This window comes from Anabrus simplex, chromosome 2 (genome assembly GCF_040414725.1).
Source record: "Anabrus simplex isolate iqAnaSimp1 chromosome 2, ASM4041472v1, whole genome shotgun sequence".
NCBI classification, from domain to species: domain Eukaryota; kingdom Metazoa; phylum Arthropoda; class Insecta; order Orthoptera; family Tettigoniidae; genus Anabrus; species Anabrus simplex.
Genome location: NC_090266.1, coordinates 322,136,039 through 322,149,882, shown reverse-complemented (window position 1 = coordinate 322,149,882; position 13,844 = coordinate 322,136,039). Strand labels below are relative to the sequence as shown.

At 39.1% G+C, this 13,844-nt stretch overlaps 1 protein-coding gene across 3 annotated transcripts in view; it reads left to right on the top strand.

Moving 5' to 3' along the window:
* The first annotated feature begins 994 nt into the window (after positions 1 to 994).
* Positions 995 to 13,844, top strand: part of LOC136862802 (ankyrin repeat domain-containing protein 13C) — a 448,136-nt gene continuing 435,286 nt past the window's right edge. For all 3 annotated transcript variants that reach the window (XM_067139060.2, XM_067139059.2, XM_067139062.2), the window contains exon 1: positions 995 to 1,256. In XM_067139060.2, the coding sequence (XP_066995161.1) occupies positions 1,145 to 1,256 (112 nt within the window). In that variant the 5' untranslated portion in view covers positions 995 to 1,144. The remainder of the gene's footprint in view (positions 1,257 to 13,844) is intronic.

Genomic DNA, 13,844 nt, shown 5'->3' with positions numbered 1-13,844 from the left:
GTGTTCTTCACACTCTTAGTACCCCCACACTGTTCAATAATGGATATGTATATGAGGTTAAAGACATACTATATCAACTCGAACATTCCGGAGTCTTCATTAATTTAATATGGTTAAAACCACATTCAGCACACCCAGGAAATTATCAAGCTGATCTAGCCGCGAAAGCAGCGAGTAATTCCTTATCTGATCCTCTTCAGATAAAAATACCTCTTACAGAATATTTTCCAATTATCAAACATGATGCTCGGCAATTTTGGCACAATTTATGGCAACAAACTGCAAGTACCAAAGGGAAATTCTATTATCAGTTGCAACCCTATATTTCAACGAAACCGTGGTATCTAAACGGCTCCTATACCCGACGACACATTACGAACATTACACGATTGCGTTTTAACCACGCATTAACGCCTATATACAAATACCGATTTAACATTTCTAACCTCCCACACTGTATTTGTGGACATCCAAACGGCGATAGTAACCACTTGCTCTTTCAATGCCCTCAATATTCATCTTCTCAACGTATTTTATTTAAGCAATTAATAAAATTGAAGATACCTTTACCAACAAGTGTTCATTGTTTATTATTTGAACCATCACCCATCATAATTTCACTCTTAAACCAGTTTCTTGATCATACTAAATTAACGTTGTAAACAACTGACTTTCTTTTAGTATCTATCACAGGTCTTACACTCCTACATTCTTTGAACCCCCATCCTCTAATCACTGAGCATCGACTTTGAACATACCTCTAGATAACGATTTGTACTGACATGAACATTACAAGTACACGAGTGAATAAAATTCTATAACGCGTGGACTATCAGTTTTTATCACCAAAAAACGGGGCGATAATCCCTAAATATAGTGACTGGGTAATAGTCCAAAAAAAACCAAACCATCCCCCCATCAGTATTTAGAAGAAGAAGAAGAAGAAGAAGAAGAAGAAAATTGATATTCCTTGATGTTAGTGAATATTTCTCAATTGGTTGGCAGCCGGGGTAATAAATTGTTAATAGAGTGCGCCACATTCATTTCTGGACACCGAAGTTCGATACATATTGTTGTATGGCATGTCTTTCAATTTTGAAACAAGCAAAAAAAAAAAAATTACCGTGTGCTTTGAATTAGTAAAATGGCATCTGAACCAGACAGTTTGCCTTTACATGAATGTGTGTTTAGTGGTGACGTGAGAAGGTTATCATCTCTTTTGAGAACGCATGATGTTTCGAAAAAAGATAAGCATGGTATGTATTGTAGAATTTATACGTTCTCACCTTAAAAAGAGTAGTAGTGTTTAGGTTATTTAGAAGAGTTAAATTTACAAAAAAAAAAAAAAAAAAAATGATGAAAGGCTACGGTGATCTTGACCCTTTTTGTTTTTATGTTTCTAAATAACAATTTCCTATCGCTAAAGTTATCAAGGTGTATGTGTGTGGAATTGATCGAGTGTGCCTCAGTGGTAATCAAAAATCATGATGTTATGGTTTGATACAAGTTGAGAATAATACTGTTTCTGTGATAACAATTGTACTGGAGAGATAACAGGATATTTAGGCATAGAATTGTGCATTTCTTCGTGATGGGAAGTGAATAAGTTGGACCAATGTCACTGTGCAGTCAGGAAATACATAGCTCTTCCAGGTGCATATTTTAACTGGAGTGTCAGATCGTGTTTTGCTGCATATATGTGCGTGTATGTGTTACGGAATATCTAACCGCATCTTGGTGCTAACATATTTGTGGGTAGAAAGTCCGAAATAACATACCATTCTTTTGTGGTTAGATTTCTGTCTGTATTATTTATCAGACTTGGTGATTGAAAGTTGATCCAGATGAGGAAGGGAAATTTAACACCAGAATTACAACCCGCCTAACAACTAACTCATGTAGCAGAATTTGAGGAGGATTGATTATTTACATAATAATTCCATTTCCCATGACCCATTTATTTGGTTTCTTTATATTTTTCTGGTTGCCTATGTCAAGCATCAGTTTTGCTCCATATTTATAACCAGAAGTTCAGTGTCACAGGTTTCATACTTTACTTCTTGACTGAACTTAATATTCCTAAAACTGGGCACGTTGGCTGTGCGGTTAGGGGCGCGCAGCTGTGAGCTTTCATCCGGGAGATAGTGGGTTCGAACTCTACTATTGGCATCCTTGAAGATGGTTTTCTTTGGTTTCCCATTTTCACACCAGGCAAATGCTGTTGCTGTAGCCTTTTCCTATCCCATCGCTGCCATAAGACCTCTCGGTCTCAGTGCGACGTACAGCAAATTAAAAAAAAAAAAAAATCCTAAGGTAATTTTCAACAAATTTTTCCATGGAATCTTACATTGCACTAGGCTAGATATGAATATAGCAACTTGCTCCAGCAAAAAATGATTTTAAGTGTCTCAGCTCCCTGTGCTTGGAAACTTGATCAGGCTGACAGTGGTGTTTAGAATCAATGTTTTCCCCTTCTACTGGTACCGTACTGTATACTGATTCTTTTATTGTTCATTGTAGCTAACTTTTCTGAATTTTAATTATAAGTAGGATAATATATATTTACTGAAGTCATAACGCAATGAAAACAAGGGAGTTGTTTTGTTACCATGAAGTAGTTTATTAAGTTTAAAAATGATATTAACATGTACTGGTAGCTCAGCTGTGGTATGGGGTGGAAATGTATGGCCTTCTCTTCATGTGGCTTTGGTAGTCTAGCATTGTGAAAGTTTACAGGCCTAATTTGTTTTGACGACAGTCCTCTCAGCACGACTTTGGTGTGCTTTGAAGCTGTCATAATTCTAGTCTGAAGAGTGATTTGATTAGCATGAATGTAGAACTGTTATATCATTAAATCCTGTTATTTTGCTACAGATAACTAGAGAAAAGCTTGATACCATATTTGATAAATTTCTGGCCAAGCACCGCTGCCAATATTTCTTTATAAATAATTTACTAGTGCAGAGATGGTGTCCCGGAGATCATTGGGTAACAAATTTCATGTTCGAGTTGTACTAATAACAAAAGAATTATTGTAGAGGGTGATTTGGTATTTTGAGGATTATGTTAGCTGCAGTTCTGGTCGGGATATCATGAATGGTTCAGAGCAACTGGGGAGAATCTGTTAGATAAGAGGGGGGGAGTCTGCTTGCATATTATTTTGTGGAGTAGAAGCAGAGTGATAGCTACGAAACTAGTTTAGTCAACACTAGAACGGCTGAGAATCTTGCATTCCTAGAACAGTATTAGTCATTTTGACCTATCTTAAGAAATGCTTGGAAATATTCAGTTTATAACTCGATACAGGTTGTATTTTCTTCTACTGTGTTTCACACATTTATTTTACACACAAAGACCTGACATTCGTGTATGGACCTTTTAAATTACTGATGGATGCATGAATAATCGGAAGTAACTGCATCATGTTTTTGTTTCTCTAAAGATTTTTCACAAAATTAACCAATTGAACACCTTTTGTTAGTCAATCATCCACATTACAACAATTATACATTTTCAGAAGTACTTGAAGAAAATTAAAAACAACATAAACACATTTTTCACACACAACTTCTACTTTTCGTGCACATTTTCCGCACTCTGCTTTGAGGCACTTGCTGCAGGCATCGGTTGACTGGTTGCCTTTACTCAGACCAACTTGGTACTTCTTCAGCTTTTTTAGATGGACATGCTCCTACAATCTTCTCCTTGTTATTGTTGTCCTTGCTCGTTCCGTGTTGTTAGTTCACTTGCCAGGTGCATGATGAACTACTACTGCTTTATATTCCTACATGTTATATTCTTGGAAATGTCTTAAGCATTCATTGATAGCTGTTAGGTCTAGGATATTGTAAAAGGCATGTATTGGCCACCTCCTACATGCAACCTTGGTGGTATATTTACGAGAAGTTTCGGCGGCCACATCTACCCCGTGTTCATGCCATTGTAGAAATGTACAGTTGTTGGCTTCTTTCGTTCTGTGCTCATTGTTACTTGAGCGTGTTGTGTGTTAAGAAGAAGGATGTTCTTGTTTTTCTTCCCTTGGTACACTGTCAAGGTGCACTGTTTGTTCCCAGTCTGCTGCAAGGTGTTTTGTAGAGTATAATTCAGATTTGCGCTTCTTCACCTCAGTAGGGATTTCACTACGAATGGGTTTGATTGTTCCCACTAATGAAGTTTTTATGTCTTATGGCCGGTTTACATGTAGACAGTGTTTAGTACAGTAGTAAGTGGTAAGTCACTACTTAACTCACGTTGGCTAGTTTAAACGTATGACAGCATTTAGTACAGTGACAAATGTCCACTCAAGTCAGTTGATTCAGTTGTTCTTGCGTCGTTAATTAGATCAGAGATAAGATGATCGGCCATCAACAGCGAGTAAAACTTGTTTGTGACATTATTCGTTGCGTGTTAGATGACATTTTAGAGGAAATTAAGGATTAGGTGACCGAACTTTGGAGTGAAAACGAATAATCAGAAGGAATAATGTCGGAATAAGTACAATTCTTTTTAAATAATTTGCCGAGGAGGATCGACGGGAATATTTGTTAATAGCCGGGTTGAGCAGCTCAGAGAGTAGAGCGCTGGCCTTCTGACCCCAAATTGGCTCAGTCCGGTGGTATTTGAAGGTGCTCAGATACGTCAGCCTCGTGTCGGCACGTAAAAAATGTCCTGCGGGACAAAATTCTGGCACTTAGGTTTTCCGGAAACCGTAAAAGCAGTTGCTGGAACGTAAAGCGAATAACATAATTTATTTGTTAACCTTGCGAAAGTCAGAAGTATCATTTAATGAGTTACCACATAAAGTTGAACCTTTGATACAAAAGAGAGATACTATCATGTACAGTGCATTTTAGTATTCCAAAGCTACTCGTGATGAACATATTCACTAATGAATTTTAGTGCATTACAGAGGCTTGCAGACTGATCGCTGAAATGCATAATGGTCTATAATGATGTATGCATGTATGTATCTTATGTCCATATAGCCATTGTTCTCAGCAATTAGAACGAACGATCAAAAGAAAAATTTACTCACAAGGATGATCAGCTCCGTAATTTCACCCACAACTTATGAACTTTACTAAATTGTGCCTGTTCACACGTGGTAAGTAGCAAGTACGGTGCTTCACCCACTACTCTGATGGATGCGTGCGTGGCTTGTGGGAGGTCTGCTTGAAAGGAAAAATAGATGGGATTCTATTCCACTTGACTAAATTGTTACTTAATCATTTACTTACCACTAAAGTTGCCGTTCACATGCTGCAAGTCACTTAAAATTAAGTTTAAAATTTAGTTACTACTAAATTACTGTCCATGTGTAAACAGGCCTTTAGAGCTTCTCAGCAAGTAGGAGGGATGTGAAGAATCTGTCTGTCAACATGTTTCTCCCTCGGTTTAGAAACTGCTCCATGAAGTGAAGCACAACATACTCTCCCAGTGGCTGCTTATCCGGACACACATCGACTTTACCAAGGTATGGAAAGACATTGCAGATCGAATTTGTGGCCACACCTGCAGCAATCCACAATTTGAGTCCATATTTGTTGGGCTTGTTTGTCATAAATTGGGTAGATCTGCACCTGGTTTTGCTGTTATACAGAGTGTTTAAAAAAGAATGTAGGCCTACGTATAACAAAGTATTATTTTGTCTAAACTATCAATCGCTGCACCTCAGCTCGGCTGTTGGAGAAACTAATACGTAGTCTAGTTTATATTAATAGCCGCTAAATGTCAGTTGTCTTCTGTTTTGCTTGGTAACTGTCATATGTTTAAAATGGCTACCCTGCAGCAGAAATCATTTTGTGTTCTCGAGTTTGCGAAGTGCAATTCCGTGATTACAGTGCAAAGATGTTTCAGGTTGAGGTACCAAGTTGATCCTCCGAATGGGTGGAACAGTCGCAGATGGTATCGACAGTTTGTAGATACAGGATGTGTATGTAAAGGAAAGAGTCCTGGCCGCCCTCGTGTTCCTGAAGAAAATGTTGCACAAATTGAAACTGCTTTCCAACGTAGTCCTTCAAAACCAACTCATCGTGCCAGTCAGGAGTTAGAACTGCCTACAACAAAAATTTACGTGTTTTGAGACGTCGGTTGGTTATGAAGCCATACAAGTTACAGCTGTTACAAGCTCTGCGTCCTGATGACAGACGCAAACGTGTGGCATTTTGTAACAAGATTCTTGATGCTATTGACAATGATAACACTTTCACACAACGCATCGTGTTCAGTGATGAAGCGACTTTCCATGTTAGTGGTCAGATGAACAAACACAATGTTCGAATTTCGGGCCTACAGAACCCACATGTAGTCATTGAACATGTACAAGATTTGCCCAAAGTCAATGTGTTTTGTGCAATATCCCGATCATCTGTTTACGGTCCATTCTTCTTTGATGGAAACATGGTTAACAGTCAGCAGTACCTCGCTATGTTACAAAACTGGTTGTTTCCAAGACTCACTGGAGTCGCCAAGGGCGTGAATATCTGAATGAAACTCTATCGAACCGTTGGATTGGTCGTCAAGGAGCTGGCGATTTAGCATGTCTCAGCTGGGCTCCACGGTCACTGGATTTGACACCGCGTGACTTCATCCTGTGGGTTTTTGTTAAAGACAGCGTTTACGTGCCACCACTCCCACAGAACCTGGAAGAGTTGAAGAACCGGATCCGTACTTCCATAACATCAGTGACAGACATGCTTGATCGTGTATGGGAGGAATTTGAGTATCGATGTGATATTGTTTGTGTCGCTGATGGAGGACAGATTGAACATCTGTAATCTGAAATTAAGAGATTCGTAAATATGTGTGTAAAGTTTCATATTCGTATGTCTTACAGTTCAATAAATATATGAATTCGAAATACGTATATTTTTTTGAAACATCCTGTATTTTCGCTTGGGCAGTAACAATGAAGACAATTTTCCACAAATTCACCCCAGATATCAGAGACAAGAGTGAACCTGTTAACTAGCAAGAGCACAGCTTGGATTGTTCAATCAGTCACTACTGATCTGCATTTAGGGCAGTCGCCCAGGTGGCAGATTCCCTATCTATTGTTTTCCTAGCCTTTTCTTAAATGATTGCAAAGAAATTTGAAATTTATTGAACATCTCCCTTGGTAAGTTATTCCAATCTCTAACTCCCCTTCCTATAAACGAATATTTGCCCCAATTTGTCCTCTTGAATTCCAACTTTATCTTCATATTGTGATCTTTCCTACTTTTAAAGACACCACTCAAACTTATTCGTCTACTGATGTCATCCCATGCCATCTCTCTACAGAAAGCTCAGAACATACCACTTAATATTAAAATGTATGTTTTATTTGAAAATTGTCCACCTTTTCAATACAATATATTTTCTTTCCACTTTAGAACCTCTACATTATTGTTGATTCTATTGATGGGACATGTTTCGCCCTTGATTTTTGGGCATCATCAGCCATGTTTCTTAATTCAAAACCAGTAAAATATTTTCACGATCCTGTTTATATTAATCATATAGAATTCTTTAAAATGCTATATTAAGAAAGTTCAAAAAATAAGGGCAAAACATGTCCCATTAATAGAATCAACAATAATGTAGAGGTTCTAAGGTGGAAAGAAAATATATTGTACTGAAAAGGTGGACAATTTTCAAATAAAAATTAGACTTCAGTATTACATTGAAGCTCAATACAGACCAAAAAATGAGATTCACAACATACCACTTAGTTGAGCAGCTCGTCTTCCTTCTCCCAAGTCTTCCCAGCCCAAACTTTGCAACATTTTTGTAACGCTACTCTTTTGTCAGAAGTCACCCAGAACAAATCGAGCTGCTTTTCTTTGGATTTTTCCAGTTCTTGAATCAAGTAATCCTGGTGAGGGTCCCAAACACTGGAACCATGCTCTAGTTGGGGTCTTACCAGAGACTTTCATGCCCTCTCCTTTACATTCTTTCTACAGACCCATCTTAGCCACGCTGCTCTCAAATTGTTCGCTTCCTACCTCCATAACCGACGACAGTGCGTTGTCATGAATGATAAGAGAACGGAGTGGAAGTACAAAGTTAATGGTGTGCCACAAGGTTCTGTACTCGGCCCCCTGTTATTTATTTTATATTTGAATGACATCTCTTCTAAGTTGAAAAACTGCAGCTACCATCTTTATGCCGACGACCTTCAAATTTACTGCCACACAAAAGTGAATGACATAAATGCAGCTATTGAAAATATGAACCGAAACTTACAGCAGATCAGCTGTTATGCAGCTGAGAATTCTCTCTCCACCAACTCAACGAAAACACAAGCTGTCATACTAGGGCAGAGAAAACTGATTGCCCATTTACACAGTCTACAAATTCCCGTCATTCAACTAAATGGCGTTGCTATCCCATTCTGTAAATCAGTAAAAAGTCTTGGAGTCACTATAAACGAAACTTTAAACTGGGATGAGCATGTCACTAACTTATGCAGGAAAGTTCATTCATCACTTCATCCCCTTAAGTTTCACCAGACCGTATTACCTCTCAACTTAAAATAAAACTGGTTCAAACATTGATACTTCCAATTTTTAACTATTGTGATGTTGTGTTGCTGGATGCCACCAGTGAACAAAATAGGAAATTGCAGAGAGCTTTAAACTCCTGCATTAGATTTATTTTTTCATTGAATTTTGCCTCGCATGTATCCCCTTTTTATGCACAACTTTCTTGGTTAAAAGTAGAGCAGCAGAGAAATCACAATGTATCAACTGTTATCTATCGACTCTTGACTGAAAATATACCTGAATATCTCTCCAGTAATTTCCGTTTTCTATCTTCCTTTCATGACCTTGACACGCGATCTGGGTCAACAATTGCAATACCTCCACATCATACATCTGCTTTCAGTAATTCTTTCCTTGTGTCAGGCGCTAGAATATGGAATGCTTTACCCCCTGAAATTAGAAATTGTTCCTCATTAATTACCTTCAAAAGACAGTCTAAAGATTTCCTCTTGAATACGTAGGCTATATCATGTAGTTACGTGTGAATGTGTGAGTGAATGTCTGGAGTAAATAGTTCCCAAAAGTTTACATAAATTACTGTTATATTATATGAATTCCACCTAGAGTAGTTATTGAATTTATTATTCTAATTTTAGACTTAGGATGTAATATTTTAGTTTTAGTCTCTATTAAGTTATATTATTATTATATTATTATTATTATTATATTATTATTATTATATTATATACGGTGTGTTAAGCTTGAATGTTAAGTTTGTATTCAGTATTAAGCCGCATAATGTGGTTAGGTGTAACAGAGGGCCAAGAGCCCTAACTTCGCCACAAATAAAGACATCAATAAATAAATAAATACCCTCATAACCATGTGCAGAGATCTGTACCCTTTATTTACAATCATATTTATGTGATTACCCCAATGAAGATCCTTCCTTATACAGTATTAACACCTAGGTACTTACAATGATCCCCAAAATGAACATTCATGCCATCAACGTAGTAATTAAAACAGAGAAGCCACTATGCTGGCGTAGCAGGGGGAGAGGTGATACTCCCATGTGGCGTGTCTCAGGTGGCAGATCGGGGGTCCTAACCATCTTACCGGCGGACTTGAGGGAAATAAAATACCTCTCGCGGACCAAACTCACAACTCCCTGTGGGTGGAGGATGCAGACGAAGGATACACCCATGGTATCCCCTGCTTGTTGTAAGAGGTGACTAAAAAAGGGCGACCAAGGGATGATTGTATTAGAACCATGAAACTACTTGTGATTAGTACCACAACGCGGGGAGAACCATGGGTTGCTTTTACTTGTGTGTAGTACCACTATGTTAGGTACTAAATAGGTTTGTGATTTGTAGCACGTAGGAGTACCGTGCGGTCAGCCCCCCACTTAGAGTGCACTGTCGGCTATTTCAGTACCTGTGATTAGTACCACTCTGTGTGACACCATGGTTCTGGCTTGCCTATGATTAGTACCCAGTATATGAGGACCGGGCGAGTTGGCCGTGCGCGTAGAGGCGCGCGGCTGTGAGCTTGCATCCGGGAGATAGTAGGTTCGAATCCCACTATCGGCAGCCCTGAAAATGGTTTTCCGTGGTTTCCCATTTTCACACCAGGCAAATGCTGGGGCTGTACCTTAATTAAGGCCACGGCCGCTTCCTTCCAACTCCTAGGCCTTTCCCATCCCATCGTCGCCATAAGACCTATCTGTGTCGGTGCGACGTAAAGCCCCTAGAAAAAAAAAAAGTATATGAGGAACACCACCACGGGTAGTACGAGTCCCTGTAGTTAGTACAATTACGTGATGAACACTACAGGTTTGCGTTACCTGTAAATGGTGCCGCAATGTGCGAAACACCGTAGGTCTGTATTATATTTGCGAATTTCATTACCTATGAGTACTACCATAATGTGTGGAATACTGCGAGTGTACGCTACTTTTGATTAGTACCGCACCATGACAAATACCTTGGTTCTATTTTCCTAGCGATAAGTACCATTATGAGGGGCCAAAGACTTGGATTTTGGACCCCTTTAGACTGCAAGCATCATCGATTCAGTATTGTGCTTTAGAAGCAGTTCCTTGTCAGTAATACTACTGTTTTACGTCAGTTTTTGTGAATGCGAGGCACTGCGTGTCGGATCCACTGATTGTTTTTAATTCATATCCATCCATTCATTCTTCATCCTCACGTTTTGAATTCTGGTCAGGGGAGGATTTTGTACTTTTAATTTGTCATTCCATTTCATCTCATTTCGTACCTTTAGGGTCCAATGACCTAGATGTTAGGCCCCTTTAAACAACAAGCATCATCATTATCATCAAAACTGAGAGGACTTTTCCTATTTGTGAAACTCTCAACCTGACTTTTAACCCCGTGTATTGTCATACCATTGCCTTCTGTCCATCTCACAACATACGACAGTATGTTTCAACCCAAATCCAAAACAGTAAAGTGCCATGTGTTTCATATCAGTGTATAAATTTTCATGTCACTGTGTATATTTTCAACTAGTGCATTTGTTTCTAATAGATTGAAACAAGACCAACAATCTATTCCATGTTCCATGAACACACGACAGTTTAAACCGGAACTAAGAACCTTTTAAGCTCCAAGTATCGCATACTATGTGTATGTTACAATTCAAGGTGTATGTTTTGCGACCCAATGATGTGTTTTTAGGCAATCGCCATTTTTTGTATAATTTTTTATTATGTCTTATGTCAACCAGTCAAGTTGTGTGTAGGCAACCCTAATAATGATTATCTGATTCCCCTTGATTTGATATTCAACAAGAACAGACGATGACTCCAAGGAAGTCGAAACCGGTCTTCGCCCAGTAAATTTAATTTATTTTACAATGTGTTGAATTGTGGAACATTCCACAAACTATATTATATTAACCACCATTTGACGCAGAACTGCTAGATGATGTTTCCACATTGACCAACATAAATAAAATGTTCCCGTAGTGCTTGTTAAAAACATGCTGAAATGCTGTTGGACATTGTCATGATGGCACATGAAGATATGGTTAAAACTGACACATTCTTAATTTGTGGCTGGTATAAATTCGTCTATTTCCAGGGCCCGAGCGCCTTCACTTTCCTCCGAGATGATGCACGGACTGGTTTGCTTGTCCCAGACTTGGCCCTGCTAAATTTCCATTTCTTCCAGGGTGCTCAACTCGATCTTCATACCAGCACGCATCTTTGTGCTGGAACAAGTGTCCTGGTCAGGTGGCATTCTTGTACGTTGGTCACTGGTTCACCCTCCATGGGTATTCCGCCTCCTAGTGGGGGTCCCTCCAGCCGTGCTGTTGCCATCGCTGCTTCCATCTCCTGAGACATCGTCAGAGCTTCCTCATAATCCCGCTTCCCACCGATCATCACCACCTCGGGGTAGCTTGTCCATGATCACATCTTTTGGTCGCTTGGTCTCGGCATTGACTACCCGCTGTGTCCTATCGGCATGATGAGACTCATAACGTGTAATATGATGAGTCCTCTCCTGCAGCTGGACTCGGTAGATGGCTCTGGGATGGTGGACACCACAGCGCCCGTCAAATACTCCCACAACTTCCTCGTAGGTTGAACATGGCTGGGGGCTGCATCGTACTTCCACCTTCTGTCCACGTAGTACAGCAATTGGGTATACCACTCCCTCCTTAGACGTTATCCGGTCTCGAAATGGGTCTGACATGTTCCACAGGAAGTGACCCCGTCGTTCCTACGGGTTTCCAACGTTACGGCGCCGGAGCCGCCATGAGTACTAGTAGGCTTCCTTCGTGTCTGTACGGCCTTTGTACTTTTACACCGGGCACTCATTTCCTCCACTGGGCCTCAAATTCCACATTCCTCAACCACGAGCATTACCGGGTGAGTTGGCCTTGCGGTTAGGGTCGTGCAGCTGTGAGCTTGCATCCGGGAGATAGTAGGTTTGAACCCCACTGTCGGCAGCCCTGAAGATGGTTTTCCGTGGTTTCCCATTTTCACACCAGGCAAATGCTGGACCTGTACCTTAATTAAGGTCCTGGCCGTTTCCTTCCGACTCCTAGCCCCTTTACATGTAATAAATATCATTTTTGGTCCGTATTGATGATATTAGATTGAAATAATAACATTAAGTTATTTATTAGACCACCTAATCAATACAAAATCGTCTTGGATGATTTACATAAATTTGTTAGCTAATAGTGGTGACATGTTTCGCCTTCTCTGAAGGCATCATCAGCCATAGTCTTAACCTTAAATTAAAAATAAGCGTCTAAATAACATGTAGTAATGAAATGAATTTTAAAAATCTTGAAGAGATTTGAAGTAAAATAACATTAAAAATAACAATGATGGTTTGAAAATACAATGTGATGAGATACAATAGTGGAAGTATTAACAAAATTAACATTAGAAGGCTGCTAAAATAAGTACAATGGATAAAACAACAGATTGTTATACAAGTAGTAAGATTACATAAAAGTAAAGTTGATAGTCATGGCGGTTATAATTAGACGATGGCGAAAAATCTTATATAATCAAAGTAAAGAGGAGAGAATAAAAGTCAAAGTTAGTCGAGAGATCCAAAGTTCATCATGATCTTGAAGATAAAAGACGAAAGTCAGATGCATATGGTGAATAGAAGTTGAAGAACAGTTTCAAATAGGATCACTATGGACCATCTCAAAATTTGAAGTGATGTTCAAATGTTGTAAATTGTGAGTTTGTAGATATTCTAGTTGAAAAAGCATATAAAAGTGGAATCTGTAAATGGAAGCAAGAAACGTAGAGATAATTGTGTGAAAAGATATTTGAAAAATATTGAAGTAGAATAGCATGCACTTACCATTTGACGGTGACAAAGATAGCTTGTAATATTATGAGTTAGAAGAATTTGCAACCGTAGACTTTTTGCTACGTGTGTTATAACTGAAGTTTTGTGCTGGAGGGGGATCTGTTTGCGTTGACGTAACTATTGGAGGGGGGCTGCTATTGGTGGGAGGGAAGGAAGAGAGTGTATTACTGCGCGTGTTGTAACGGTGTAAGGCTATTGGAGGGAGCGATGTTCTGGTGGGTGTGGCTATGGGTTTATTGGTTGTATTTGAATTAGAGATACTAGCGGCGGGGGGAAGGGAGGGGGGTATATTAGCTGTAGGGGAGGTGGGAACTCTAATTGATGTGAGGTTGAAGATTTTTAAGAATTTGTTGGTGAGGGAAGTTGATTCTCGTAATAAAATAAGAATCTGTTCATACAAGGGGCTTTTTTTATCAATAGTGTCATTTAGATTTTTATCTTTATTAAAATGTTGGTCGAGGAAAATAAATAAGTTTTCATATTCTGTCATGAGTTTGCTTTTATCGAC